Consider the following 27,732-nt stretch of genomic DNA (forward strand, 5'->3'; position numbering starts at 1 on the left):
CCTTCATGAACACTCAGACAGAGAAACATACAGATACACTGCGCAACAAAAATATAAAATTGATAGAATGAGCGCTGTAGAATATCTGCATTAGAATGAAAAATGAGAAAAAAGATTTGTTGCCAGAAGTTACTGCCAGCAAAGCACAGTTCTTCTGAAAAACGTTAATGCTATCCACACCACAGTTTAAGTCAAAGAAGGATGTAAGAGGAAGAATTCCTTTTGTTTGTTTTTCTGGTCATTAAGTTGCCTGTAGAATGTTTCTTTGAAAAAACTGTAATTGGTCTACAAGCCATCCGAAGGGAAACAGTGCTAGTCCACCGATGTTATTTACTTTCAAGACTTTCAGCTGTTCGTCATCCTTCATCAGTCGCAAATCCAAATGCTTTCAAATATTGTTTTATATGATACTCGCTGATTTCTCAACATTTGAGATTTACTTGAGCAAACACTTATCGTCTGATTGTAACGCCTGTCATACATCAAGGATTGTGATAAGTGGCAGGGCGGTATTCTTTATCTCTGTATTTCACACTACTAAAGTGACAGTCGGTGAGTGGGGTCAGTCCATGCACACATTCAGAGATGGATAATAGTACAAACGGCCACATTTCAATTCTGAAACAGAAGTACAGTCGGACCTCGATAAGTCGACCTTCCCTAAGTGGGAAACCTCCCTATATCGAATTAATTGTTAGTTCTGCGCCTATCATTTCCTAACTCCAAAACTTGAGTTCGACTTATCGAGGTCCGACTGTAGCATACAAATCACACCAGTTCGTTTCTTTGATTCCGCTTCCAGTTGCTACAGCTCAACTGTCACAATACAAGAGACAGAACTGAGCATCCGACAGTTCCTACTTACAAGGACAGTCATATTCTTGTCAATCTACAAGAAAAAAATAACGATAATATGATGATGATGATGATATGATAACAACAACAACAACAACAACAACAACAACAACAACAACAACAACAACAACAACAACAAAACAACAACAACAACAATAGCACCTTTACAGTGCATTTTCTGCCAGACATATGCTCAAAGCATTTTGACATTAAAATACGTACTTAGAATATCATAAACACACACACACACACACAAAGCATGCACGTATGCACAGAAAGGCACCTACACAAAAATGACAGACACGTGGACAAAAGAGTGGATTGCATAAAAAAAAGACATCAGTTTAGCTGTGGAAAAGGTGGGTCTTAAAGCCTGACTTGAAAGTATTAGAAGTTGCAGGTGCGCAGAGTGATGGCGGCAAAGCAGTCCAGTCTCTGAGATGGTAACTTCTTTAGAGGCAGGATGATGACATGTTTCAAAAAAGAGGGTACCTTACAGTTGGCAAAGAATTGTTGATGATAGATTGTATGACAAGAATCAAATTATCTTTACAGGTTTGTTGTGACCGGGTCAAGGGAGCAATACTTTCTTGCACAAGTTTCTGTTATCTAAGAGTGGTTATAGATGACGACAGATGTTGATTCCCCAGATATCACAGGAACTTTGAATCGAGCAGTGCCATGGCCATTGTGTAATACACAGGAAGAGTTTCAAAACTACAATAAAGGTCAGGAGATCAAACTAAGCATGTTGACAGGTGACTTATCTCAGCATGTGCTATGTGACTCATGTGTCACATTATTAGTGCATCATCTTGTATCGACACATCGCTAAATCATGTGATTCGTGTCCTCCGCACATTTAAAAGTCCAACAAGAGCTTGACAAGAGCAGACTCTGAAGAATGAAATTTTGTCCACAACAACATTGACAAAGAAGTTCTGCAGCATCATCAGAAACTGAATGTTACCAGACCTTATGATCAGCTACAAACTGGACGACCAAACTCTTTGCTGACTTTGACAAACTGACCACGAAGAGTAAAGAAACAGCGTTTTGAAAAAAAAACAAACAACTTGACTAACTCTTGGCTGTCAAAGACACTGTGGAAAGATGCCCATGTACATTCCCAGGATTCCTGTCCGTGTGGCTATCGCATGCAGTGGGGTGGCTTTGGTGTTCCAGCTCGTGGCTGTCGCCGGAACCGGGTGGCTGATGTGGGAAGCCAGTGGACATACAGAAGAGGACGGTTTGTTTCGTGCTTGTTTCGACGGCACATGTCTTTCAACCACAAATAATGTTGGTAAGTGTGTTAACCTATTAATCTCTCGTGAAATCGGTCACATGACTGTGACACTAGTCTTTTGTCTGGCTTAGATTGTAACCTCGGACACATGCAATCGAGCGGCGACTAGACCAGAGGACCAGCCTGTAATGTTGCACGGACACTAACTCCTATGATGTCAGTTTTTAAATTTTCAATTTTTAGCCTTTAAATTCTATTCGAGAGCATTTAAAGGTGAATGCAATGAGGAATCTAGGTGTTACGAGGAAATACCTCACAGATTTTATCAAGTTGTGCTTTTAAACCATAGAACATGATTTGTTTGTTTGTTTAGATTGGTTCGTAGCTTGTAAGGCGTTCTCTATTTTGGCACTGGGAACTATTTTCGGCAATGTTGTTGTCGGAGTTCTGCACTTTTTGAGAGAAGATACAAACAGGTTGACACGTCTTGCTGTGGCTTTGGGCGCAGCCGCAGGTAAAACTCTAAAATGTTTCTCTCTTTTAATCTTTTGTCTCCCCCTCTCCATTTCTCTCTCTCTCTCTCATCTCTATTTATTTTTCATATTTTATCAGTTTGTGTTATCACTACCACGTTTTCTCTTCATCTGTCTTTTCGTATCGTGTTTGTTTGTCTGTGCATACTCGCTTGAATGAACCAGAAGGTATAAGTACGAGCATGTTTTTGAGATCATTCACAGTATTTCAAATGATTTAGCAAATTTCTTTATGCTCCCAAGCGGTATGTGTGTACAATAATATGTGTATGAGAGTGAGAATGCGTGCGTGTGTGCGTGTGTTTGTGTGTGTGAAAGAGAGAGATTGCATGGACGCCTCCCCTGAGGTATGTGTTTTGTGTTTTTGGGTGTGTGTGCGTGTAGGCTGGTAACCAATGTTTCAATGTTCTCAGTTGCTATTTATGATGATATATTTACGCTAACGTCGTCCAAAATGGCTACCTGAAGATCTGAAGTAAGAAAATATGTTCATGTGTTGATATCTGCTTCCACTCTTGTGTTTCAGCTTTCTGCGTTGCAGTGGAGGTTGGTGTGTACGCGGATAAGACTAAGAGCCTTATCACCGATTCGGCTTATTCATACGGGTACTGTTTCTACCTGTCGATATTTGCTGGTGTGTTGAGTGTCGTGTCCGCCATTTTTCAGGTCGTAGAAAGAGTCACAAGCCATTACTGAGTCAGTGACGTACGCATGGTTGACATGTGACATACAAAGGATGTTGTACTAGAGACACAATGATACCAGACATTACCAGATGCTGACAAGTTGTCATCATAATGTTTCTTTGGTTAATAAAAATTGTTTGATGTTCTGTTCTCACCAATGACTACTGTGATATAAACTACGTTCACTATTTGTACAAATCAACGGATTTGAAGTTGTTTGTGTATTTGAGCGTGCACAAGTATGTTCGTACATAACAAATAAAAGAAAGAATGTCTATATGTCGCTGTAAACAAAACCTAACACAAGATGGCTCCAATCGTATGCACAAGTGAAAAGAAAATGTCTCATTGAAATAGCCCTGAAGCTAACTGCAAACTTTGAATTTAGGATCTTTCAAAAATCCATCGAGAATAGTAATAAAATCACACACACATACACACATAAACACAAACAAACAAACAAACAAACAAACAAACAAACAAACACACACAATGCTTGGTTTGTTGGTTGACGTAGTAGGAAACCGCTTCTACATTTCACATATTGAGAGAGGGATAGGCAGGGGAAGGAAACCATTCAGACTATAAACTAATTACAGTTGTCTCCCTTTGTAGTCAATGAGTCACAGGTACTTTTTAAACTTTTGAACAACAGAACAGAAAAATACAGATGTAACAACAGACAGAATCTCCTTGCGAGTCAGTTTTGTATAATATCGGAGAAATTGATAACAACAGTTTTCTCCACTGACATCTCACACCCAAGACTTCTGTTTGTTTAGTCCATTCTGTTTTCTCTGTTTGATTGATGTTGACAATTGTGAGATCAAAGTTCTTCTTTGCTTTTGAAACTAATAAATAAATTATTAGTGACCTCCTTTGTATCATGATACCAAAAACAGGGTGTGTGTGTGTGGTTTTAGGTTGTTTAGAGCTTGTTGATCAGGCTGTTGGGAAACTCAGTAGTCCAGCCGAGACAGCATAAACAAACAAAGACTTCGCAGGAAAAATTGTTAATAAAGGTCTTAAATAGAGAATTCTTCAAAGTGTTAGAAAAACCTGTGGTCACAATGTTGATGTGGTTCTCTCGACAGTGATGTGTCAATGGTCTCACCGAGATTTCTCACCGTGTGGGAGAGTGCGATACTCACATCAGTGACTGTAGGAGTTGTGCGCAGAGGTGTAGCTTTGAGTTTAGAGATAAAAGTGGTTAGATAAACCTCAGCTTGTCATTTAAAAATAATTTGTTCGTTTTTTTATTTACTTTTTTTATTCAACGAGCTTACAATATTCTCTGAAAATGGTGACTTCTTTAGCGGCAGGATGACATGTGTCAAAAAAGAGGGTACTTTACAGTTGGTGATGATAGATTAGATGACTGAACTCAAATTATCTTCACAGGTTTGTTGTAACTGGGTCAAGGGAGCAATACTTTCTTGCACAAGTTTCTGTTATCTAGAGTGGCTATAGCTGACGACAGATGTTGTTACCAAGTATCACAGGAACTTTGAATCGAGCAGTGACTGTGGCCCTTGTGTAATACACAGGAAGAGTTTCAAAACTAGAGTAAAGGTCAGGAGGTCAAACTAAACTTTTCGAGAGGCGACTTATCTCAGCATGTGCTATGTGACTCATGTGTCACATTATGAGGCAGCATCTTGCATTGACACATCGCTAAATCATGTGATTCGTGTCCCCGCCCTCACATAGTAAAGTCCAACAAAGCCTGACAGGGACAGACTCTGAAGAAAGAAATTTTGTCCACAACAACATTGTCAAAGAAGTTCTGCAGCATCATCAGAAACTGAGTGTTACCAGACCTTATGATCAACTACAAACTGAATGACCAAACTCTTTGCTGGTCGTGAAAAACTGACCACGAAGAGTGCAGGAACAGCGTTTTGAAAAGAAAAAAAAACAACTGGAATAACTCTTGGCTGTCAAAGACACTGTGGAAAGATGGTCATGTACATTCCAAGGTGTCATGTCTGTGGGGCGATCGGATGCAGTGGGGTGGCTTTGGTGTTCCAGCTCGTGGCTGTCGCCGGAACCGAGTGGATGAAATGGCACGAACCTGGGCATTCAGAAGAGGACGGTTTGTTTCGCTCTTGTATTAACGGCACATGTCTTCCAACTACAAGTAATGTAGGTAAGTGTGTAACCTCTTAACCTCTCGTGAAATCGGTCACATGACTGTGATACTAGTCTTTTGTCTGGCTTAGATTGTAACCTCGGACACATGTAATCGAGCGGCGACAAGACCAGTAGACCAGCCGGTAATGTTGCACGGGTACTTCAACCCCTGTGATGTCAGTTTTTAATTTTTCAATGTTTAACCTTTAAAATCTATTCGAGAGCATTTACATCATTTACAGGTGAATGCTATGAGCAATCTAGGTGTTGCCAGGAAGTACCCCACAGATTTTATCAAGTTGTGATTTTAAACCACAGAAAATGATTTGTTTGTTTGTTTCCTCTCTAGATTGGTTCGTAGCTTGTCAGGCGTTCTCTATTTTGGCACTGCTAACTATTTTCTTCAATGTTGTTGTCGGAGTTCTGCACTTTTTCAGAGAAGATACAAGCAGGTTGACACTTCCTGCTGTGGCTTTGGGCGCAGCCGCAGGTAGGACCTCTAAAATCTTTCTCTCTTTTAATCTTCTGTCTCTCTCTCTACATTTCTCTTGCTCTCTCATGTCTTTCTTATCTGTTTTGTGTTTTTGGGTGTGTGTGCGTGTAGGCTGGTAACCAATGTTTTAATGTTCTCAGTTGCTATTTATGATGATATATTTACGCTAACCTTATCCAAAATGGCTAGCTGAAGATCTGAAGTAAGAAAATATGTTCATGTGCTGATATCTGCTTCCACTCTTGTGTTTCAGCTGTTTGCGTTGCAGTGGAAGTGGGTGTGTACGCGGATAACACGAAGAACATTATCTCTGATTCAGCTAATTCATACGGGTACTGTTTCTTTCTGTCGGTCGATGCTGGTGTGTTGAGTGTCGTGACCGTCATTCTTCAGGTCGTGGGAAGAGTCAAAAGCCGTTAGTGAGTCAGACACTAAGGACATGTGACACAAATGAGGGATGTTGTATAAGACGCACAATAGTACCAGACATTACCAGATGCTGACAAGTTGTCATCATAATGTTTCTTTGGTTGATAAAAATTGTTTGATGTTCTGTTCTCACCAATGACAACTGCTGTGATATAAACTACGTTCACTATTTTTACAAATCAACGGATTTTCTGAAGTTGTTTGGGTATTTGAGCGTGCACAAGTTTGTTCGTACATAACAAATAAAAGAAACAATGTCTATATCTTGCAGTAAACCTAACACACGATGACTCTAATCGTATGCGCAAGTGAAAAGAAAATGTCTCATTGAAAAAGTGCTGGAGCTAACTGCAAACTTTGAATTCAGGATCTTTCAAAAATCCATCGAGAATAGTAGTAAAATCACACACACACACACAGTGCATGGTTTGTTGGTTGACGTAGTAGGAAACCGCTTCTACCTTGAAGTGATTTCACATATTGAGAGGGATAGGCAGGGGAAGGAAACCATTCAGACTATAAACTAATTACAGTTCTCTCCCTTTGTAGTCAGTGAGTCACAGGTACATTTTAAACTTTTGAACAACAGAACAGAAAAATACAGATGTAACAACAGACAGAATCTCCTTGCTGGTCTGTTTTGTATAATATCGGAGAAATTGATAACAACACTGTTTTCTTCACTGACATCTCATACCCAAGACTTCTGTTTGTTAAGTCCATTCTGTTTTCTCTATTTAATTGATGTTGACAACTGTGAGATCAAAGTTTTTTTTTAGCTTTTGAGACTAATAAATAAAGCATTAGTGACATCCTTTGTATCACGATACCAGAAACATGTTGAACAGGCGTCGAGAACCAATCAGAACTAGCTAATCCACCTGGAATGGATTGTACCCAAACGATGATAAAATTTCCTCGCACACCACCCGCAAAAAAATGTCAGTTGGTGTACTTCATGTACACCTTCATGTTGGTGTACTTCATGTACACCTGGAAAACTTCGTGCAGAGAATTGAGGATGTCTGGTCGTCAGTTGTAAGCAGTGACATGGAAGAGAAGAAGAGGAGAGATAGAGTGAAAGAGGCAGCTAATAGCAGAGATTGATTTTTCTTGACAACATGGTTCCAACAAATTAAACTATGTTTTCGGTCGATGAAGGTGTGTTTTTATAGTTGAAAGAGTTAAAGATATAAAGTTATACAGGTGTCACTTTGTTGCACTAAACCGACGAAAATACATCCAGCATGAATGTAACAAAGACTTTTTCTGATTTCAACTCTGAGATTATCACCACCACGTTTCCTCGCCACTGGTCCTAGGGAAAACATCTGAGGGTCTGATAAACTTTAATGAAAATTAAAACAACTTTTTGTTAAAGGCTGTTTGAACATCTGTTCATTCTCGGCTTCCCACCCATGTCTTTCATTCGTGGTCAAACTGTTTTAAAACTGCCCTTATACCAAAACCATAAAGTCGCACCCAAATCAAGTCTCAAAAAGGAAGTTTACTTAAACATTTTCAACTGTTTTTCCTAGACGGGTGCAGTGGGGTCAGGTCAGAAACCCAGCAGCACACTTTATCCCATTGCATCCAGCCAATGGTATTTTTCTCAAAAACGTAAAATTGCCTTCTTTTCCTTGTTCCTGACAACTCGGAAATACAGAAAGGATGGCGATAATAAAAACTGGCGTTTGTTTGTCCAGGACAGAATAGTTTTAATTTGACGACAGGAATTTCAGGAAAGTGTCTTTAGGAGTGGACTACACAGGTATTTCTTCACCACTTAGTTTTAGTCACCCACAACATTTTGGGAGTCGTTAGCTTGAGCAATTTTCCGCTGCCTCCCTCTCCCGCGCATTTTGTTCGCCGTGTTCGAACCACTTTAAAAATTATCTTTGCACCAAATCCTTCGTCACACCCGAATCATGTCTTCAAGAGGACCCCTATGAGGAGAAACCTCTCTAGACTATTTCCAATCAGATTTCTCCGCCAGTACCACCTAAGTGCGTCATATCCGTTGCCCAGCAACGCCTCTCGCGTCCTACCCCAGATATATAAGAGACCAGCAGAGCTTGACAAGGGGTAGACAAGAGCCCACCTCTGAAGGCAAGAACTCTTTTTTTCAACAACACTGACAAGGAACTTCTTCAGGGACTTCAAAAACTGAAAGTTATTAGATTTTTATGATCAACTAGGAACTCAACGACCAAACTCCTCACTGCGCTTGAAAAAGTAACAAAAAAAAAACCAAAACCAACTGCATAAAAGAACTTTTAAAAACTTGACTAACTCTTGACTGTCGAAGTCACTGTGGGAAGATGCCCCTGTACCAGCCCAAGGTTCCTGTCCGTGTGGCCATCGGTTGTAGCGGGGCGGCCCTGGTGTTCCAGCTCGTGGCTGTAGCCGGAACCGGGTGGCTGACATCGGGATTGGTTTCAGGGGGATTTGGGCTGTTCTGTACTGCAGCTTGTACTTATCAATATGAAGGTAAGTGTACATCAGCTCGGTCTGATATTTGTTAGCGATACGTCTTCAGTGACCACGATTGTCCATGCGTAAGTTTACAGCCAGTCTATCAGAAGAAAAAAACAATTAAGAGAGACAGACGGAAAAAGAATGTAGAGCAGGAGCGAGATTTGTTGGTTCCATGTGTTTTATGCCGTGCTAGCAACTATGGCTATATCACGGCAAAAAGTAGTGGTAACTTTAAAGGTTTTGGAATAAAAACTTCCTAATTCTTATAAATATTATATATTTTTAAAGGCCAACATAATAAGTAACCAAAATGTAAAAAAGGGTGGGAAAGCATTTAAAGGGGTGTTGAAGCCCAAAAAGGTTACTACCGAACCAAAAACAAAACAGAACTATCAGGATATAAAAATTTTAAATTTGATGATAGAGACCTATTCTCTTTAAAAAGGAAAAGATTGCCGTCGATGGGACGGACCTAAATAAGAAAAATAAAGATTTTTCTGCAAGAGCGAGAGAGAGAGAGGAAGCTGCGATACCTAGTTAAGAGAGAAATTTTACGATGGTAGAATAAATCCTCGTTTATAGGTTTGTTTCTTCCATAAGAGAGGCAACTTTTACTTGACTTTTTCAGATTTTACAATTTTCTTCATATTAATTTTTGACGAAAGTTGTCAGTACTCGACTGGTTACTTGATAAACTCTAGTCAGTCTAGTGTCGACTGACATGGTTCTAGACCTCAACAGGTGATCTGTTTTGTTGTTCTCTAGGCTGGTTGAAAGCTTGTCAGGCCTTCTCCATTCTGGCACTGCTGACTATTGCCGCCAGTCTTGTTCTCGGAGTCCTGCACATCTTTAAAGAAGACACACAGAAGCTCACACTTCCTGCTCGGCTTTGCTGCATTGCCGCGGGTAAGATGAGAGGTTGATCTTCCTTTTTGTTCTGCCTCCCTTATCTCTCTCTTTCTGTCTCGACACTCTTTATATAAATAAATAATTCGATAGCCTTTGTCTCTGACTCTCTTCCACGCCATTGTCTTCGTCTGTAAACTGTTGGGTAGGTTAATGCGAGGTGTATTCGTGTGTCTATTGGAAGAACATTTTCAGATGTTGATCGATTCCTTTTATTATTTGTAAATATTTGTTTCTAGGATTAACGTTTTGTTGCGAGTGTGTGTATAAGAGAGAGAGAGAGAGAGGTGTTTGGGACAGAAAGGCTTTGCTCAGTCTTTGTGAGTTCGTATTCTTACACATCGTGTACTATTGTATATGTGGGTGACGTCAGCAAATAATCGACTTTTGACTTTTGTTGTTTATTTTCGATTTCCTTCAGAACGTGATGTACGATATATCTGAAAACGATGTACAATAGATAGGAAGAAGACCTGAAGTCAGAGACTTGCTCAATATGTTGATGTCTGCTTCTGTTTCAGCCGTTTGCGTGGCACTGGAAGTGGGCGTATTCCTTGGCAAAACTGTAGAATTAGTCACTGCTTCGTTGTCCACACTGTCCTACGGGTACGGTTTCTACCTGTCAATTGTTGCTGGTGTGTTAAGTGTCGTGTCCGCAGTCTTACACAGATCTTCAGGGAACTAAATACTCACTTCTGTATGATGATGGTGCGGATGGCTTGCGTCACATCAGCCCACTTGTACCACTCTGGAGCTGAAATTTCTTTTGTTGCTAAAATTGTCTAAGATTCTGCTCCATCCGCATCTTCTTTCGAGAACAATAAAAAAAGTCATCTATTTGTAAAGTGTGCATTCTTTGGTGTGAATACATTTGTCTATGCAGAACAGTTTATGAAGTAAATAATGGCTAGATAACACTGTAATTAATAACAACACTGTTTATGATAATTTCCGCGAGTAAAGATATCAGTCCTGAAAAATCAAATGTCTGTGGAAAGAGTCGTGGAAGAGTCGAGAACGCGCATTTGTAATGTATGTATGAATGTATGTATGCATATGTGTGTTTGGTCAAATTTTGTAATCGATTTGTCATCCTTTTCCCATCGACCTAAACTTTCATCATTTGCTCATTTCCTGTGACAATGCATTATTAAATTATTTCTTGCAATGACAAGTAATAAAATATTTTTAAAAGCTTAAAAAATATGTAAGCCAAGTTAGGGGAGACAGGTAAATGCTGCTTTGCAACAAGTCAAGCCTCAGAGAAGTATAGAAAATCTCAACCTAGGATACCTCCAGTCATAAGTAATCAAGACTTAACATGAAACCTTTTTGGTGCGGGAAAGGAGAATATGAAAATATATGGGTTTGCTCTCAGTAAACTCTGATAAATTTTTGTTAGGGTAATTGTGAAGAGGGGTGTACGACCATTTAGTATGCTCTAGCTTAAATATGCTAATGATATCATAATAATGTGTAAGTATAGTCTATGCTTCCACCAAGACTGCGAGCATTGAAAATTTGTAGCTGTCACTCACACATACAAACACACACTTACATCCAAACATGCATGGGATATATGTGTGAACCTTGTCAGAAAGATTAAAAAAGATTAAAGATTAAAAAGATTAAAAGATTAAAGATTACTCCCTTGTATCTCCATACCAGAAACAGGCTTCAGGAATCAGAGCTACTCATAGAACTGGAATCGCTTGCACAACAAGGATGATACAATTTCCACATGCACCACCCGAAACAAATCTCAGCCGGTCTAAGAAACTGCACTCGAAAAAAAAACAAAAACCAACCTTTTTAAGGTCGTCAGTTGTGAACAGTCACAAAGAGAAGAGAGAAAAAAGAGACAACTGCTGACATTTTTTACATCATAGTTATTAACAGATTACTCCATTTTCTCAGTCCATCAATCTAAATTTTGTATCTCTGGGTAAAAAAGGTTTAAATAATGCTGCTGTCACACGAGTGGACTAAATGCTTGAAATATCAGTCCTCAGTCACTGCAAGTGTGTCGTGAGTACATTATGTATGAGCATTGTGTGCCATATTCCTATACTTTTCCGGATCCCGCTAATTATTGATAGAAAAAAACTTCTACTATGAGATATGAGTGTCAGGTAATTATAATGTGTAATCTTGAATGTGACTGAGCTGCGATAATGTTTAATTTACTTTATTGTGTATTATATGTTTTATTTCAATTGTCGGCACATTGTGTAATTAAAATTAGACACGGACTGCAAGAGAAAGATTTTTTGTGTTTTTAGTTAGAATGATGTCAGGAGACCTGTGTGTGTGCTGGAAATCCATGTGAGCGTCTGTGAAAACCCAGAAACACAACTCACTGTTCAAGTTTGTGAGATATTTCAGATGATCTCTACACAAAGGCATACGATGCAGGGACGTAATCAAGATTTCTTCCTTTCCATGCACTTTGTCGGTGTTATCTCCCTTAGACCGAAGGCGAAGTACGAAAGCTTTAAAAAAACTACTTTTGTACCAAACCCCTCAAGTCGAACCCAAATCCCTGGAGTGGGGTCAGGTCAGAAACCTAGCAACACAGTTTATCACATGGTACGCTCATCCCGCCGTGCAATGGATTTTTTCTCAAAGCATAAAATTACTTCTTTTCCTTGCTCCTGACATCTCGGAAATATATCAAGAGTGGACTATACGAGTATTTCTTCCAAAAAAAAAAAATATATGAACACATGTAAACAAAGGATAAACATGCTTTTCTTCTATCTCTCACTTCATATATATTCTGTGTTCTTTAATATTTCTTTATCCCCTGATGCCTAAAGAAAGGCTGATTTTCTGGAAGACTATAAGTTTATAAAAGCGAGGTAGAGATTCAAGCTCTCTCATTAGGACTGTGTACAACGGCGACTATACTGGGGATGGAGATTCCCTTTAGTTCTGAATTTAGTCTGGTAGCTCATGATTATTAAACTTTCACGTTTTTATTCCGAACATTCTTAGTTAAATTCTTATGTAAAGATATTTGTGTAGGAGGAATCCGTTTTTAGCGCTGTTTGCTATGTTGTTATTTGTTTTAATTTGTTTTTGTTTTTGTTTTTCGGACGAGGCTGGTAGTGGAGGTGTGCAAGAGAGGCTGGAGGGGGTAGGCAGTAACGTGGGGGACGGGAAGGGCTGTAGAGTGTGTGTGCGTGTGTGTGAGCGTGTGTGTGTGTGTGTGGGGGGGGTTACTCGTGACCGAGTGTGCTTCATCATCAAACAAAAGCGTCATCAAACACGTCACGAGAGAAAAAAGAAATGTCGTCATAAAAGGAAGTCTTGCGGTGGGTTTGAACAGGAGAAAAATGTCTTGTGGAGATATTTGGAAAAAAGTTACCACAGACATCTCTCCTCGGCTTCCTCATTGCTGCTGACATCTAATCATCTTTTCTGTCTTAAGGACGGACAGTGCTACCACCGGATTTCACCCTGGACAGTTGGCTATTGCGGGGGCAGCGGGCGACGCTGGTAACCAATTAATTTTTTTCCGCTTAATCTGTTGTGTTGTTTGTTTATTTGTTTGTTTATGTTCTCCCTTTGGGGGTATTTTCCACTACTCCTTTTTTTCTTACAGATGGTCAAGTGTTTGGAAATATTTTTCAAGTGGTCAACATACGTCTATCAAGGATGAGGAAGAAAAAACGATATTTTGGTAAGCTACTTTTTTAATAATCCACTGATCTTCTCTCTGTCGTTCATGTGTGTGTGTGAGAGAGAGAGAGAGAGAGAGAGAGAGAGAGAGAGAGAGATAGATAGAGAGAGAGAATAATTTTATTCAGTTTTTGGGAGGCCATCTGGCCAATACCAACATTACATACTTCATAACCCTAGTCCTAACCCTACATGCTAAAAACCCTCTTCACATTTTTATCAAATCAATTATTTCTACAAATTAGAAAAGACGTGTTCTGTCGACTGACGGATGTTAACAAGCAGTGATGATGATTGATGATGGATGATGGATGATGATGATGATGAGGAGGAGGAGGTGGAGGACGATGATGATTTTCAGGATCTTCTCTATTTTGAGTAAAAAATAGCGATCTAATACATCAAATGTAAAGTAATCAAAACGAGGTATAAAGGATCAATCACCTTCAAATGTTACTTATTACACACATAAAGTAGCTAACGCCCGTTAATCACTGTATGTGGCCTTCAAATAATCTTCTTCATCATCATCATAACTTCCTCATCTTCTATCAATTTTTTCTAATTCCGTTATTAATTTATGTTTCAGTTGGAATCCTTTGCGTCGTTCTTGCCTTGGTGGTGTTTGTAAGACGCCATTATGTTGTGGACTTCACGCCCTCTTTTCTTGCTCCACTTGCCAACAGCGACCTGAGCATCCAGTCGGGAGCAGTAGACCATGACCAAGATTCTTCCACTAATGTGAGGACAAGATACCCTACAACTTCTAGCATCCTGAGTATTAATAATCAACAGTCTGAAAACCCAGAATACACGTCTATAGCCGATAGAAAATTGTATCAGCTGACTTCTCTCTCATATCCTCTAAATTCATGTGCTGGAGGCTGGGAGTTCCCAAGTTCATCTACTCCACCATCTGTCACAAACACCACTACAACGACTGCTTCGTTGGACAGCATCAACGGTTCCAAGGTGATCTGCGCAAGAGACGTAGGCAGGTTGGGCAATCAGATGTTTGAGTATGCGTCTATTATTGGGATTGCACTGAAAACAAATAGGACACCCGTCTTTTTAGGCATGTCGTCTACTTTACATGATGTGTTGCAGAATACTTCGATCATTGAGAATTCTGTCAAATACTCAAACCAGTGCGAAGAGAACTTTGTACAAGAGCCCGCGTGTTGCAAATTTTTCCCACGGTTCATTATGCTGGATCCAAACAAGAATTACAGGATCGGACATTACATTGAGTCGTGGCGATATTTCTTTGAATACGAAGCGGAAATACGAGAAGCGATGAAGTTCAAGGACTCTATAGTGACCCAGGCTAGCAAAGTGGTTGACAGCCTCCGACAGAAACACAACCGCACGCTGACAGGCATCCACGTACGACGGGGAGACTACCTTTATATAGGGTTTGTTGGATATAAGACAGCTCCAGTACAATACCTTGTGCACGCCATGGACTACGTCAGACAAAGGTTCCGTGACGTCACATTTGTTATCTCATCGGACGACGTCGAATGGTGCAAGGAACAGTTTGCAAACACAAGTGACGTCACTGTGCTGCAGGCGAATTCGCCGCCTGCTGTTGACATGATGATTCTTGCGTCACTGGATCACATGATTATGACGGTGGGGTCCTACGGATGGTGGGCGAGTTTTCTGAACCCCGGGATTACCGTCTACTACCGAGATTTTGTCGAGCCGGGTACATTTCTCTCGGGACAGTTTAGCCCAAACGGAACTGACTACTACTGTCCAACCTGGATTGCCTTGTCGTGACTTACAGTGTTATTGCCATCAATGTTGGCAGTTGATAGGGAATGTGCTGTGGGTACACCCGTGGCCGTCGTGTCGTGACTTTCATGTATTTTAGGATCTTAAATCTCAAAATTGTACTTTCTTTATTTCAAAATATACTACATTTAAAAGTATATTTTAAATAACTTAAAATCAAGAAGTGAAGCTGGTCCCTATTTAGCAATTAGGTCTTGCGTATTTGTGTACACAAACATGTCCAATCTTCTTCAACATTTTGTAATATGGCTTTACATGATTAACAATACTTTCTCACAAAATGAGTAAAAACCAACCAAGAAGTTTAGTCTTATGTTACCTATGAGAGAGGTAGAGAAATCTGTTTATGGCTTGTGCTTAAATATTCCTCCCGGCTACAATGTTTTGTGTTCTTATTTTTATGATGATGCAAATCTACAAACAATCAATAATGAACTTGAAAACAATCAAACTGTTTGCTAACAATAAGCCATGGATTACCAAAGACCTGAAAGCTTGCCTTGTTGCCAAGAAGCATGCATTTATCCAGGGTGATATGGGACAGGTAAGAGATCGGAACAAACAATTTCGGCAGAAGACAAGGCTTGCGAAGACTAAATATAAGAATAAAGTAGAAACAAAACTAAGGGAAGGGAACGCACGCGAGGCATGGTTGGGACTCAACCAATTGATGGGTCGCACAACAAAAAAACAAAAGCACAGGATGAAGAATGTGCTGCTGCAGACCTTGCTAATGACTTAAACAAGTTTTATGCCAGGTTTGATGTACACGACTTTTCTCGAGAACATGAACTGATCTGTCCTTCCCTGTCACCATGTGATATTTTAGTGGACGAGAATGCCGTAACATCTTGCCTGTCCCGAATTAATCCCTTCGAAGCTCCTGGACCAGATGGTCTAAAAGGACGGGTGCTGAGGTCTTGCGCCCAGCAGCTGATCCCGATCGTCACACGTCTGTTTCACCTGTTCCTGAACAGTCAGTTCTTTCCCAAGCTCTGGAAGACATCGACTATTATTCCAGTGCCAAAAAAGTCACATGCCAAAGAACTAAATGGCATCCGACCAGTGGCATTGACTCCTATTCTTGCTAAGTGCATGGAGAGAGTTGTTTGCCACCAATTAATCACTGCCATTGCTGATCAACTCGACCCCTACCAGTTTGCGTATAAAGCGAAAAGAGGAGTAGATGACGTATGTTTGACTCTCCACAACCTGGTAGCAAGCCACCTGGATGGCACTGGTACATACGCCCGCAGTCTATTCATGGACTTTTCATCTGCATTTAATACCATTCAGCCACGCTTGCTTTTACAACGTCTCCTAGCACTAAACGTTAACTCAACCCTAGTGCTCTGGATGAGGAGGGAGTTTCTCCGAGACCGGCCACAAAGGTTCAGCTTGGGAGACACAATCTCGAACACTCTGATCATAAATACCGGAACCCCACAGGGGTGAGTTTTGTCCCCGATACTGTTCTCTGTTTATACTAGTGAAGTCAGGACGGAATTCTCAAATTGTGTCCTATCACTGATTAAGTTTGCAGACGATATGACATTGGTTGCTGGGCTCAAGGATGAGGAGTCGTTGACAAGCTATTTCCTCCAGGTTCAGAAATTACACTCATGGTTTGAAGAAAACTTCCTGGAGCTCAATGTCTCCAAAGCTAAGGAAGTGGTCCTTGACATAAGAAAATATCAACCTGTCCACACCCCATAATTATTGATAATGAGGTAATAGAACAGGTGCAAAGTTTTAGGTACCTCGGCACTGTGCTAGACAGCAAACTGTCCTTTCAGGAAAACACCAGCGTTGTTTTTAGAGAGAGCACATCAACGCCTGTTCCTGCCTAGATAATTGAGGAATTTTTGTATCAGTGGCCCTGTCCTCGAGTTAGTATATCGCAGCCTCTTTGAAAGCATCTTATCATTCAATATGTCAATGTGGTTTGGCGTTCGCTCTGTCAAAGATAAAGTTGGTTTGACGAGGGTGGTCAAGAGTGCCAGTAAGATCATTGGTTCTCCACAAAGACCTTTTGGTGAGCTACACATCAGGGCTGTGAGGTTAAAAGCGGTCAGCATTATCACAGACCCTTCTCACCCACTACATCCCTTATTTCCAAATGCTACCCTCCGGGCGTAGATGGAAGCAAGTGGTCGCCAAGAAGAGTGCCTTTGCACTGTCATTCTTACCAACCGCACTATCACTCTTGAACAGGTCTAACAAATGTACCTAGTCTGAATGTGTGTGTGTGTGTGTAAGAGAGGAAGAGAAAGTGTATCTGATAAGTGTCACATGAGTGAGGGGGTTAAACATGAGTATAACTGCTTGAGTGTATGAGATGTAATCGGAATCTCTTCAGTTTATTATGTATCTTTTTCTTAGTTGACTGTGGGAGCTCCAATCAACAAAGGAAAATTTCTATCTCTGTTACGACCAGACATAGACAATAAAGATGTATTGTATTGTATTGTATTGTATTGTATTGTATTGTATTGTATTGTATTGTATTGTATTGTATTGTATTGTATTGTATTGTATTGTATTGTATTGTATTGTATTGTATTGTATTGTATTGTATTGTATTGTATTGTATTGTATTGTAAGATAATGAAATAAAGGCATCAGAATGAGCATACAAAAATCAAGCAAAATAATGTAATCGTAGTATTTTTTAAAAATAATTTAAACAAAAACACCAATAATTTCTCTTCTAAAAAAAAAAGTGATACCGTACTTGTAATTTGAGAGATATTAACTAAAATCTTGAAGTAAAATTAGGTTTTCCACCAACGAAGCTTGGTTACTTTTGTAAACCGTCTGTAAAATGTTGACATGGTCTTTCAGAATGCTTGTAAGGAGTCAGGGTTCAAATCCCTACTTTGTACAAGCACAGGTAGAGCTGTAAGCTCATAAGTAGATGAAACACGCATCTTAATGGCTCGTTGCCTCGGATATCATTCACTACGGACGATAGACAGAACTATCATTATTTTTTAATTCTCTTTTGGTTGATTTTTTTAACATTAAATGTGTTGAACGTTGTCCGGACCTTTTTGTGTGACACAAGGGTAGAAGAGTGCCTCGAGCGTAGTTACATGTAGATGTACATTCACACTCGCAAACATCCATAACTGCACTCTTTCCACAAAACGTTACAATGCTTCATAAATTCAGCTATTGCTACTGATTAAACGTGATCAGTAGTATAAATGAAACAAAACAATATTAATTAAGTAAACATGTTGGGAAGTTATAAAAACAGTCTATAATGAAATATGTGTTTTGTGGATATGTTTCGCTTGGTTGCATCAGCTGTTGTTTACTCTTTTACTTTTACTTATACACTTTGAGCCAGAGTGCTCTACGTTAGTTCACGATCGCACTATCAGTTTATAAAAGTATTTGGGGGACGGGAAGGGCGATAGAGTTGGGGGGGGGGATCGCTCGTGACCGAGTGTGCTTCATCATCAAACAAAAGCGTCATCAATCAAACACGTCACGAGAGAAAAAAGAAATGTCGTCATAAAAGGAAGTCTTGGGGTGGGTTTAGGCAGGAGAAAAATGTCTTGTGGAGATATTTGAAAAAAGTTACCACAGACATCTCTCCTCGGCTTCCTCATTGCTGCTGACGTCTAATCATCGTTTCTGTCTTAAGGACGGACAGTGCTACCACCGGATTTCACCCTGGACAGTTGGCTATTGCGGGGGCAGCGGGCGACGCGGATAACCCGTTAATTTTTTTTTCGCTTAATCTGTTGTGTTGTTTGTTTGTTTGTTTATTTGTTTGTTTATGTTCTCCCTTTGGGGGTATTTTCCTCTACTCCTTTTTTCCTTACAGATGGTCAAGTGTTTGGAAATATTTTTCAAGTGGTCAACATACGTCTATCAAGGATGAGGAAGAAAACACGATATTTTGGTAAGCTACTTTTTTTAATAATCCACTGATCTTCTCTCTGTCGTTCATGTGTGTGTGTGTGAGAGAGAGAGAGAGAGAGAATAATTTTATTTAGTTTTTGGGAGGCCATCTGGCCAATACCAACATTACATACTTCATAACCCTAGTCCTAACCCTACATGCTAAAAACCCTCTTCACATTTTTTTCAATGTCGACAAATCAATTATTTCTACAAATTAGAAAAGACGTGTTCTGTCGACTGACGGATGTTAACAAGCAGTGATGATGATTGATGATGGTTGATGGATGATGGCTGATGGTTGATGGATGATGGATGATGGATGGATGGATGATGATGATGATGAGGAGGATGAGGATTTTCAGGATCTTCACTATTTTGAGTAAAAAAAGGCGATCTAATACATCAACTGTAAAGTAATCAAAACGAGGGATAGAGGATCAATCAGCTTCAAATGTTACTTATTACACACATAAAGTAGCTAACGCCCGTTAATCACTGTATGTGGCCTTCAAATAATCTTCATCATCATAACTTTCTCATCTTCTATCAATTTTTCTAATTCCGTTATTAATTTATGTTTCAGTTGGAATCCTTTGCGTCGTTCTTGCCTTGGTGGTGTTTGTAAGACGCCATTATGTTGTGGACTTCACGCCCTCTTTCCTTCCTACACTTGCCAACAGCGACCTGAGCATCCAGTCGGGAGCAGTAGACCATGACCATGATTCTTCCACTAACGTGAGCACAAGATACCCTACAACTTCTAGCATCCTGAGTATTGATAATCAACAGTCTGAAAACCCAGAATACACGTCTATAGCCGATAGAAATTTGTATCAGCTGACTTCTCTCTCATATCCTCTAAATTCATGTGCTGGAGGCTGGGAATTCCCAAGTTCATCTACTCCACCATCTGTCACAAACACCACTACAACGACTGCTTCGTTGGACAGCATCAACGGTTCCAAGGTGATCTGCGCAAGAGCCGTAGGCAGGTTGGGCAATCAGATGTTTGAGTATGCGTCTCTTATTGGGATTGCACTGAAAACAAATAGGATACCCGTCTTTTTAGGCATGTCGTCTACTTTACATGATGTGTTGCAGAATACTTCGATAATTGAGAATTCTGTCAAATACTCAAACCAGTGCGAAGAGAACTTTATTCAAGAGCCCGCGTGTTGCAAATTTTTCCCAGGGTTCATTGAGCTGGATCCAAACAAGAATTACAGGATCGGACATAACATTGAGTCGTGGCGATATTTCTTTGAATACTAAGAGGAAATACGAGAAGCGATGAAGTTCAAGGACTCTATAGTGACTCAGGCTCGCAAAGTGGTTGACAGCCTCCGACAGAAACACAACCGCACGCTGACAGGCATCCACGTACGACGGGGAGACTACCTTGATAGAGGGTTTGTTGGATATAAGACAGCTCCGGTACAATACCTTGTGCACGCCATGGACTACGTCAGACAAAGGTTCCGTGACGTCACGTTTGTTATCTCTTCGGATGACGTCAAATGGTGCAAGGAACAGTTTGCAAACACAAGTGACGTCACTGTGCTGCAGGCGAATTCGCCGCCTGCTGTTGACATGATGATTCTTGCGTCACTGGATCACATGATCATGACGGTGGGGTCCTACGGGTGGTGGGCTAGCTTCCTGAACCCCGGGATTACCGTCTACTACCGAGATTTCGTGAAGCCGGGTACACCTCTCTCGCGACATTTCAACCCAAACGGAACTGACTACTATTGTCCAACCTGGATTGCCTTGTCGTAACCTACAGTGTTATTGCCATCAATGTTGGCAGTTGATAGTGAGTTGCAGGTACACCCGTGACAGTCGTGTCGTGACTTTCTTCTATTTTAGGATCTTAAATCTCAAAATTGTACTTTCTTTATTTCAAAATATACTACATTTAAAAGTATATTTTAAATAACTCAAAATCAAGAAGTGAAGCTGGTCCCTATTTAGCAATTAGGTCTTGCGTATTTGTGTACACAAACATGTCCAATCTTCTTCAACATTTTGTAATATGGCTTTACATGATTAACAATACTTTCTCACAAAATGAGTAAAAACCAACAAAGAAGTTTAGTCTTATGTTACCAAAGAGAGAGGTAGAAAAATCTGTTTATGGCTTGTACTTAAATATTCCTCCCGGCTACAATGTGTTTGTGTTCTTATTTTTATGATGATGCAAATCTACAAACGTTCAATGATGAACTTGAAAACAATCAAACTGTTTGCTAACAATAAGCCATGGATTACCAAAGACCTGAAAGCTTGCCTTGTTGCCAAGAAGCATGCATTTATCCAGGGTGATATGGGACAGGTAAGAGATCGGAACAAACAATTTCGGCAGAAGACAAGGCTTGCGAAGACTAAATATAAGAATAAAGTAGAAACAAAACTAAGGGAAGGGAACGCACGCGAGGCATGGTTGGGACTCAACCAATTGATGGGTCGCACAAAAAAAAAAAAAAAAAAAAAAAAAAAAAAAAAACACAGGATGAAGGATGTGCTACTGCAGACCTTGCTAATGACTTAAACAAGTTTTATGCCAGGTTTGATGTACACGACTTTTCTCGAGAACATGAACTGATCTGTCCTTCCCTGTCACCATGTGATATTTTAGTGGACGAGAATGCCGTAACATCTTGCCTGTCCCGAATTAATCCCTTCGAAGCTCCTGGACCAGATGGTCTAAAAGGACGGGTGCTGAGGTCTTGCGCCCAGCAGCTGATCCCGATGGTCACACATCTGTTTCACCTGTTCCTGAACAGTCAGTTCTTTCCCAAGCTATGGAAGACATCGACTATTATTCCAGTGCCAAAAAAGTCACATGCCAAAGAACTAAATGGCATCCGACCAGTGGCATTGACTCCTATTCTTGCTAAGTGCATGGAGAGAGTTGTTTCCCACCAATTAATCACTGCCATCGCTGATCAACTTGACCCCTACCAGTTTGCGTATAAAGCGAAAAGAGGAGTAGATGACGCCTGTTTGACTCTCTACAACCTGGTAGCAAGCCACCTGGATGGCACTGGTGCATACGCCCGCAGTCTATTCATGGACTTTTCATCTGCATTTAATACCATTCAGCCACGCTTGCTTTGACAACGTCTCCTAGCACTAAACGTTAACTCAACCCTAGTGCTCTGGATGAGGAGGGAGTTTCTCCGAGACCGGCCACAAAGGGTCAGCTTGGGAGACACAATCTCGAACACTCTGATCATAAATACCGGAACCCCACAGGGGTGAGTTTTGTCCCCGATACTGTTCTCTGTTTATACTAGTGAAGTCAGGACGGAATTCTCAAATTGTGTCCTATCACTGATTAAGTTTGCAGACGATATGACATTGGTTGCTGGGCTCAAGGATGAGGAGTCGTTGACAAGCTATTTCCTCCAGGTTAAGAAATTACACTCATGGTTTGAAGAAAACTTCCTGGAGCTCAATGTCTCCAAAGCTAAGGAAGTGGTCCTTGACATAAGAAAATATCAACCTGTCCACACCCCATAATTATTGATAATGAGGTAATAGAACAGGTGCAAAGTTTTAGGTACCTCGGCACTGTGCTAGACAGCAAACTGTCCTTTCAGGAAAACACCAGCGTTGTTTTTAGAGAGAGCACATCAACGCCTGTTCCTGCCTAGATAATTGAGGAATTTTTGTATCAGTGGCCCTGTCCTCGAGCTAGTATATCGCAGCCTCTTTGAAAGCATCTTATCATTCAATATGTCAATGTGGTTTGGCGTTCGCTCTGTCAAAGATAAAGTTGGTTTGACGAGGGTGGTCAAGAGTGCCAGTAAGATCATTGGTTCTCCACAAAGACCTTTAGATGAACTATACATCAGGGCTGTGAGGTTAAAAGCGGTCAGCATTATCACAGACCCTTCTCACCCACTACATCCCTTATTTCCAAATGCTACCCTCCGGGCGTAGATGGAAGCAAGTGGTCGCCAAGAAGAGTGCCTTTGCACTGTCATTCTTACCAACCGCACTATCACTCTTGAACAGGTCTAACAAATGTACCTAGTCTGAATGTGTGTGTGTGTGTGTAAGAGAGGAAGAGAAAGTGTATCTGATAAGTGTCACATGAGTGAGGGGGTTAAACATGAGTATAACTGCTTGAGTGTATGAGATGTAATCGGAATCTCTTCAGTTTATTATGTATCTTTTTCTTAGTTGACTGTGGGAGCTCCAATCAACAAAGGAAAATTTCTATCTCTGTTACGACCAGACATAGACAATAAAGATGTATTGTATTGTATTGTATTGTATTGTATTGTATTGTATTGTATTGTATTGTAAGATAATGAAATAAAGGCATCAGAATGAGCATACAAAAATCAAGCAAAATAATGTAATCGTAGTATTTTTTAAAAATAATTTAAACAAAAACACCAATAATTTCTCTTCTAAAAAAAAAAGTGATACCGTACTTGTAATTTGAGAGATATTAACTAAAATCTTGAAGTAAAATTAGGTTTTCCACCAACGAAGCTTGGTTACTTTTGTAAACCGTCTGTAAAATGTTGACATGGTCTTTCAGAATGCTTGTAAGGAGTCAGGGTTCAAATCCCTACTTTGTACAAGCACAGGTAGAGCTGTAAGCTCATAAGTAGATGAAACACGCATCTTAATGGCTCGTTGCCTCGGATATCATTCACTACGGACGATAGACAGAACTATCATTATTTTTTAATTCTCTTTTGGTTGATTTTTTTAACATTAAATGTGTTGAACGTTGTCCGGACCTTTTTGTGTGACACAAGGGTAGAAGAGTGCCTCGAGCGTAGTTACATGTAGATGTACATTCACACTCGCAAACATCCATAACTGCACTCTTTCCACAAAACGTTACAATGCTTCATAAATTCAGCTATTGCTACTGATTAAACGTGATCAGTAGTATAAATGAAACAAAACAATATTAATTAAGTAAACATGTTGGGAAGTTATAAAAACAGTCTATAATGAAATATGTGTTTTGTGGATATGTTTCGCTTGGTTGCATCAGCTGTTGTTTACTCTTTTACTTTTACTTATACACTTTGAGCCAGAGTGCTCTACGTTAGTTCACGATCGCACTATCAGTTTATAAAAGTATTTGGGGGACGGGAAGGGCGATAGATTGGGGGGGGGGGGGATCGCTCGTGACCGAGTGTGCTTCATCATCAAACAAAAGCGTCATCAATCAAACACGTCACGAGAGAAAAAAGAAATGTCGTCATAAAAGGAAGTCTTGGGGTGGGTTTAGGCAGGAGAAAAATGTCTTGTGGAGATATTTGAAAAAAGTTACCACAGACATCTCTCCTCGGCTTCCTCATTGCTGCTGACGTCTAATCATCGTTTCTGTCTTAAGGACGGACAGTGCTACCACCGGATTTCACCCTGGACAGTTGGCTATTGCGGGGGCAGCGGGCGACGCGGATAACCCGTTAATTTTTTTTTCGCTTAATCTGTTGTGTTGTTTGTTTGTTTGTTTATTTGTTTGTTTATGTTCTCCCTTTGGGGGTATTTTCCTCTACTCCTTTTTTCCTTACAGATGGTCAAGTGTTTGGAAATATTTTTCAAGTGGTCAACATACGTCTATCAAGGATGAGGAAGAAAACACGATATTTTGGTAAGCTACTTTTTTTAATAATCCACTGATCTTCTCTCTGTCGTTCATGTGTGTGTGTGTGAGAGAGAGAGAGAGAGAGAATAATTTTATTTAGTTTTTGGGAGGCCATCTGGCCAATACCAACATTACATACTTCATAACCCTAGTCCTAACCCTACATGCTAAAAACCCTCTTCACATTTTTTTCAATGTCGACAAATCAATTATTTCTACAAATTAGAAAAGACGTGTTCTGTCACTGACGGATGTTAACAAGCAGTGATGATGATTGATGATGGTTGATGGATGATGGATGATGGTTGATGGATGATGGATGATGGATGGATGGATGATGATGATGATGATGATGATGATGATGAGGAGGATTTTCAGGATCTTCACTATTTTGAGTAAAAAAAGCGATCTAATACATCAACTGTAAAGTAATCAAAACGAGGGATAGAGGATCAATCAGCTTCAAATGTTACTTATTACACACATAAAGTAGCTAACGCCGTTAATCACTGTATGTGGCCTTCAAATAATCTTCATCATCATAACTTTCTCATCTTCTATCAATTTTTCTAATTCCGTTATTAATTTATGTTTCAGTTGGAATCCTTTGCGTCGTTCTTGCCTTGGTGGTGTTTGTAAGACGCCATTATGTTGTGGACTTCACGCCCTCTTTCCTTCCTACACTTGCCAACAGCGACCTGAGCATCCAGTCGGGAGCAGTAGACCATGACCATGATTCTTCCACTAACGTGAGGACAAGATACCCTACAACTTCTAGCATCCTGAGTATTGATAATCAACAGTCTGAAAACCCAGAATACACGTCTATAGCCGATAGAAATTTGTATCAGCCGACAACTCTCTTGCATCCTCTAAATTCATGTACTGGAGGCTGGGAATTCCCAAGTTCATCTACTCCACCATCTGTCACAAACACCACTACAACGACTGCTTCGTTGGACAGCATCAACGGTTCCAAGGTGATCTGCGCAAGAGCCGTAGGCAGGTTGGGCAATCAGATGTTTGAGTATGCGTCTCTTATTGGGATTGCACTGAAAACAAATAGGATACCCGTCTTTTTAGGCATGTCGTCTACTTTACATGATGTGTTGCAGAATACTTCGATAATTGAGAATTCTGTCAAATACTCAAACCAGTGCGAAGAGAACTTTATTCAAGAGCCCGCGTGTTGCAAATTTTTCCCAGGGTTCATTGAGCTGGATCCAAACAAGAATTACAGGATCGGACATAACATTGAGTCGTGGCGATATTTCTTTGAATACGAAGAGGAAATACGAGAAGCGATGAAGTTCAAGGACTCTATAGTGACTCAGGCTCGCAAAGTGGTTGACAGCCTCCGACAGAAACACAACCGGACGCTGACAGGCATCCACGTACGACGGGGAGACTACCTTGATAGAGGGTTTGTTGGATATAAGACAGCTCCGGTACAATACCTTGTGCACGCCATGGACTACGTCAGACAAAGGTTCCGTGACGTCACGTTTGTTATCTCTTCGGATGACGTCAAATGGTGCAAGGAACAGTTTGCAAACACAAGTGACGTCACTGTGCTGCAGGCGAATTCGCCGCCTGCTGTTGACATGGTGATTCTTGCGTCACTGGATCACATGATCATGACGGTGGGTCTACGGGTGGTGGGCTAGCTTCCTGAACCCCGGGATTACCGTCTACTACCGAGATTTCGTGAAGCCGGGTACACCTCTCTCGCGACATTTCAACCCAAACGGAACTGACTACTATTGTCCAACCTGGATTGCCTTGTCGTAACCTACAGTGTTATTGCCATCAATGTTGGCAGTTGATAGTGAGTTGCAGGTACACCCGTGGCCGTCGTGTCGTGACTTTCTTCTATTTTAGGATCTTAAATCTCAAAATTGTACTTTCTTTATTTCAAAATATACTACATTTAAAAGTATATTTTAAATAACTCAAAATCAAGAAGTGAAGCTGGTCCCTATTTAGCAATTAGGTCTTGCGTATTTGTGTACACAAACATGTCCAATCTTCTTCAACATTTTGTAATATGGCTTTACATGATTAACAATACTTTCTCACAAAATGAGTAAAAACCAACAAAGAAGTTTAGTCTCTATGTTACCTAAGAGAGAGGTAGAAAAAATCTGTTTATGGCTTGTACTTAAATATTCCTCCCGGCTACAATGTGTTTGTGTTCTTATTTTTATGATGATGCAAATCTACAAACGTTCAATGATGAACTTGAAAACAATCAAACTGTTTGCTAACAATAAGCCATGGATTACCAAAGACCTGAAAGCTTGCCTTGTTGCCAAGAAGCATGCATTTATCCAGGGTGATATGGGACAGGTAAGAGATCGGAACAAACAATTTCGGCAGAAGACAAGGCTTGCGAAGACTAAATATAAGAATAAAGTAGAAACAAAACTAAGGGAAGGGAACGCACGCGAGGCATGGTTGGGACTCAACCAAATGATGGGTCGCACAACAAAAAACAAAAACACAGGATGAAGGATGTGCTGCTGCAGACCTTGCTAATGACTTAAACAAGTTTTATGCCAGGTTTGATGTACACGACTTTTCTGGAGAACATGAACTGATCTGTCCTTCCCTGTCACCATCTGATATTTTAGTGGACGAGAATGCCGTAACATCTTGCCTGTCCCGAATTAATCCCTTCGAAGCTCCTGGACCAGATGGTCTAAAAGGACGGGTGCTGAGGTCTTGCGCCCAGCAGCTGATCCCGATGGTCACACATCTGTTCCTGAACAGTCAGTTCTTTCCCAAGCTATGGAAGACATCGACTATTATTCCAGTGCCAAAAAAGTCACATGCAAAAGAACTAAATGACTTCCAACCAGTGGCCTTGACTCCTATTCTTTCTAAGTGCATGGAGAGAGTTGTTTGCCACCAATTAATCACTGCCATTGCTGATCAACTCGACC

The 27,732-nt window shown here is 40.4% G+C and overlaps 4 protein-coding genes across 9 annotated transcripts; all 4 read left to right on the plus strand.

Moving 5' to 3' along the window:
- Window positions 1–1,443: 1,443 nt before the first annotated feature.
- LOC112563229 (lens fiber membrane intrinsic protein-like) lies at window positions 1,444–6,554 on the plus strand. Of its 5 annotated transcripts, none has more exons than XM_025237046.1 (3): window positions 1,444–2,158; window positions 2,475–2,615; window positions 3,161–3,462. In XM_025237046.1, the coding sequence occupies exons 1-3, from the start codon at window positions 1,969–1,971 to the stop codon at window positions 3,328–3,330; spliced, it is 501 nt and encodes a 166-aa protein (XP_025092831.1). In that variant the 5' UTR covers window positions 1,444–1,968; the 3' UTR covers window positions 3,331–3,462. The 5 variants fall into 5 exon arrangements, 3 of the variants coding, with proteins under 3 accessions (XP_025092831.1, XP_025092833.1, XP_025092832.1); XM_025237048.1 differs by lacking the exons at window positions 2,475–2,615; window positions 3,161–3,462 and adding exons at window positions 5,803–5,943; window positions 6,200–6,554 and having other exon boundaries at window positions 1,446–2,158; XM_025237047.1 differs by lacking the exons at window positions 1,444–2,158; window positions 2,475–2,615; window positions 3,161–3,462 and adding exons at window positions 4,890–5,469; window positions 5,803–5,943; window positions 6,200–6,554.
- Window positions 6,555–12,679: 6,125 nt separating this feature from the next.
- On the plus strand, window positions 12,680–15,612 carry LOC112563185 (galactoside 2-alpha-L-fucosyltransferase 2-like). The gene is made up of 3 exons (XM_025236972.1): window positions 12,680–13,260; window positions 13,367–13,444; window positions 14,033–15,612. Exons 2-3 carry the CDS (start codon window positions 13,420–13,422, stop codon window positions 15,226–15,228), a joined length of 1,221 nt encoding a protein of 406 aa, XP_025092757.1. The 5' UTR covers window positions 12,680–13,260; window positions 13,367–13,419; the 3' UTR covers window positions 15,229–15,612.
- A 3,136-nt stretch (window positions 15,613–18,748) lies between these two features.
- On the plus strand, window positions 18,749–21,319 carry LOC112563186. 2 transcript variants are annotated; one of them, XM_025236973.1, is made up of 3 exons: window positions 18,749–18,973; window positions 19,082–19,159; window positions 19,745–21,319. In XM_025236973.1, the coding sequence occupies exons 2-3, from the start codon at window positions 19,135–19,137 to the stop codon at window positions 20,431–20,433; spliced, it is 714 nt and encodes a 237-aa protein (XP_025092758.1). In that variant the 5' UTR covers window positions 18,749–18,973; window positions 19,082–19,134; the 3' UTR covers window positions 20,434–21,319. The 2 variants fall into 2 exon arrangements, with proteins under 2 accessions (XP_025092758.1, XP_025092759.1); XM_025236974.1 differs by having other exon boundaries at window positions 18,749–18,966.
- Window positions 21,320–24,385: 3,066 nt separating this feature from the next.
- Window positions 24,386–26,454, plus strand: LOC112561583 (galactoside 2-alpha-L-fucosyltransferase 2-like). Its single transcript, XM_025234145.1, has 3 exons — window positions 24,386–24,607; window positions 24,716–24,793; window positions 25,385–26,454. Exons 2-3 carry the CDS (start codon window positions 24,769–24,771, stop codon window positions 26,452–26,454), a joined length of 1,095 nt encoding a protein of 364 aa, XP_025089930.1. The 5' UTR covers window positions 24,386–24,607; window positions 24,716–24,768.
- The last annotated feature ends 1,278 nt before the right edge of the window (window positions 26,455–27,732 follow it).

The sequence above is a fragment of the Pomacea canaliculata genome, linkage group LG4 (genome assembly GCF_003073045.1).
Source record: "Pomacea canaliculata isolate SZHN2017 linkage group LG4, ASM307304v1, whole genome shotgun sequence".
NCBI lineage: Eukaryota > Metazoa > Mollusca > Gastropoda > Architaenioglossa > Ampullariidae > Pomacea > Pomacea canaliculata.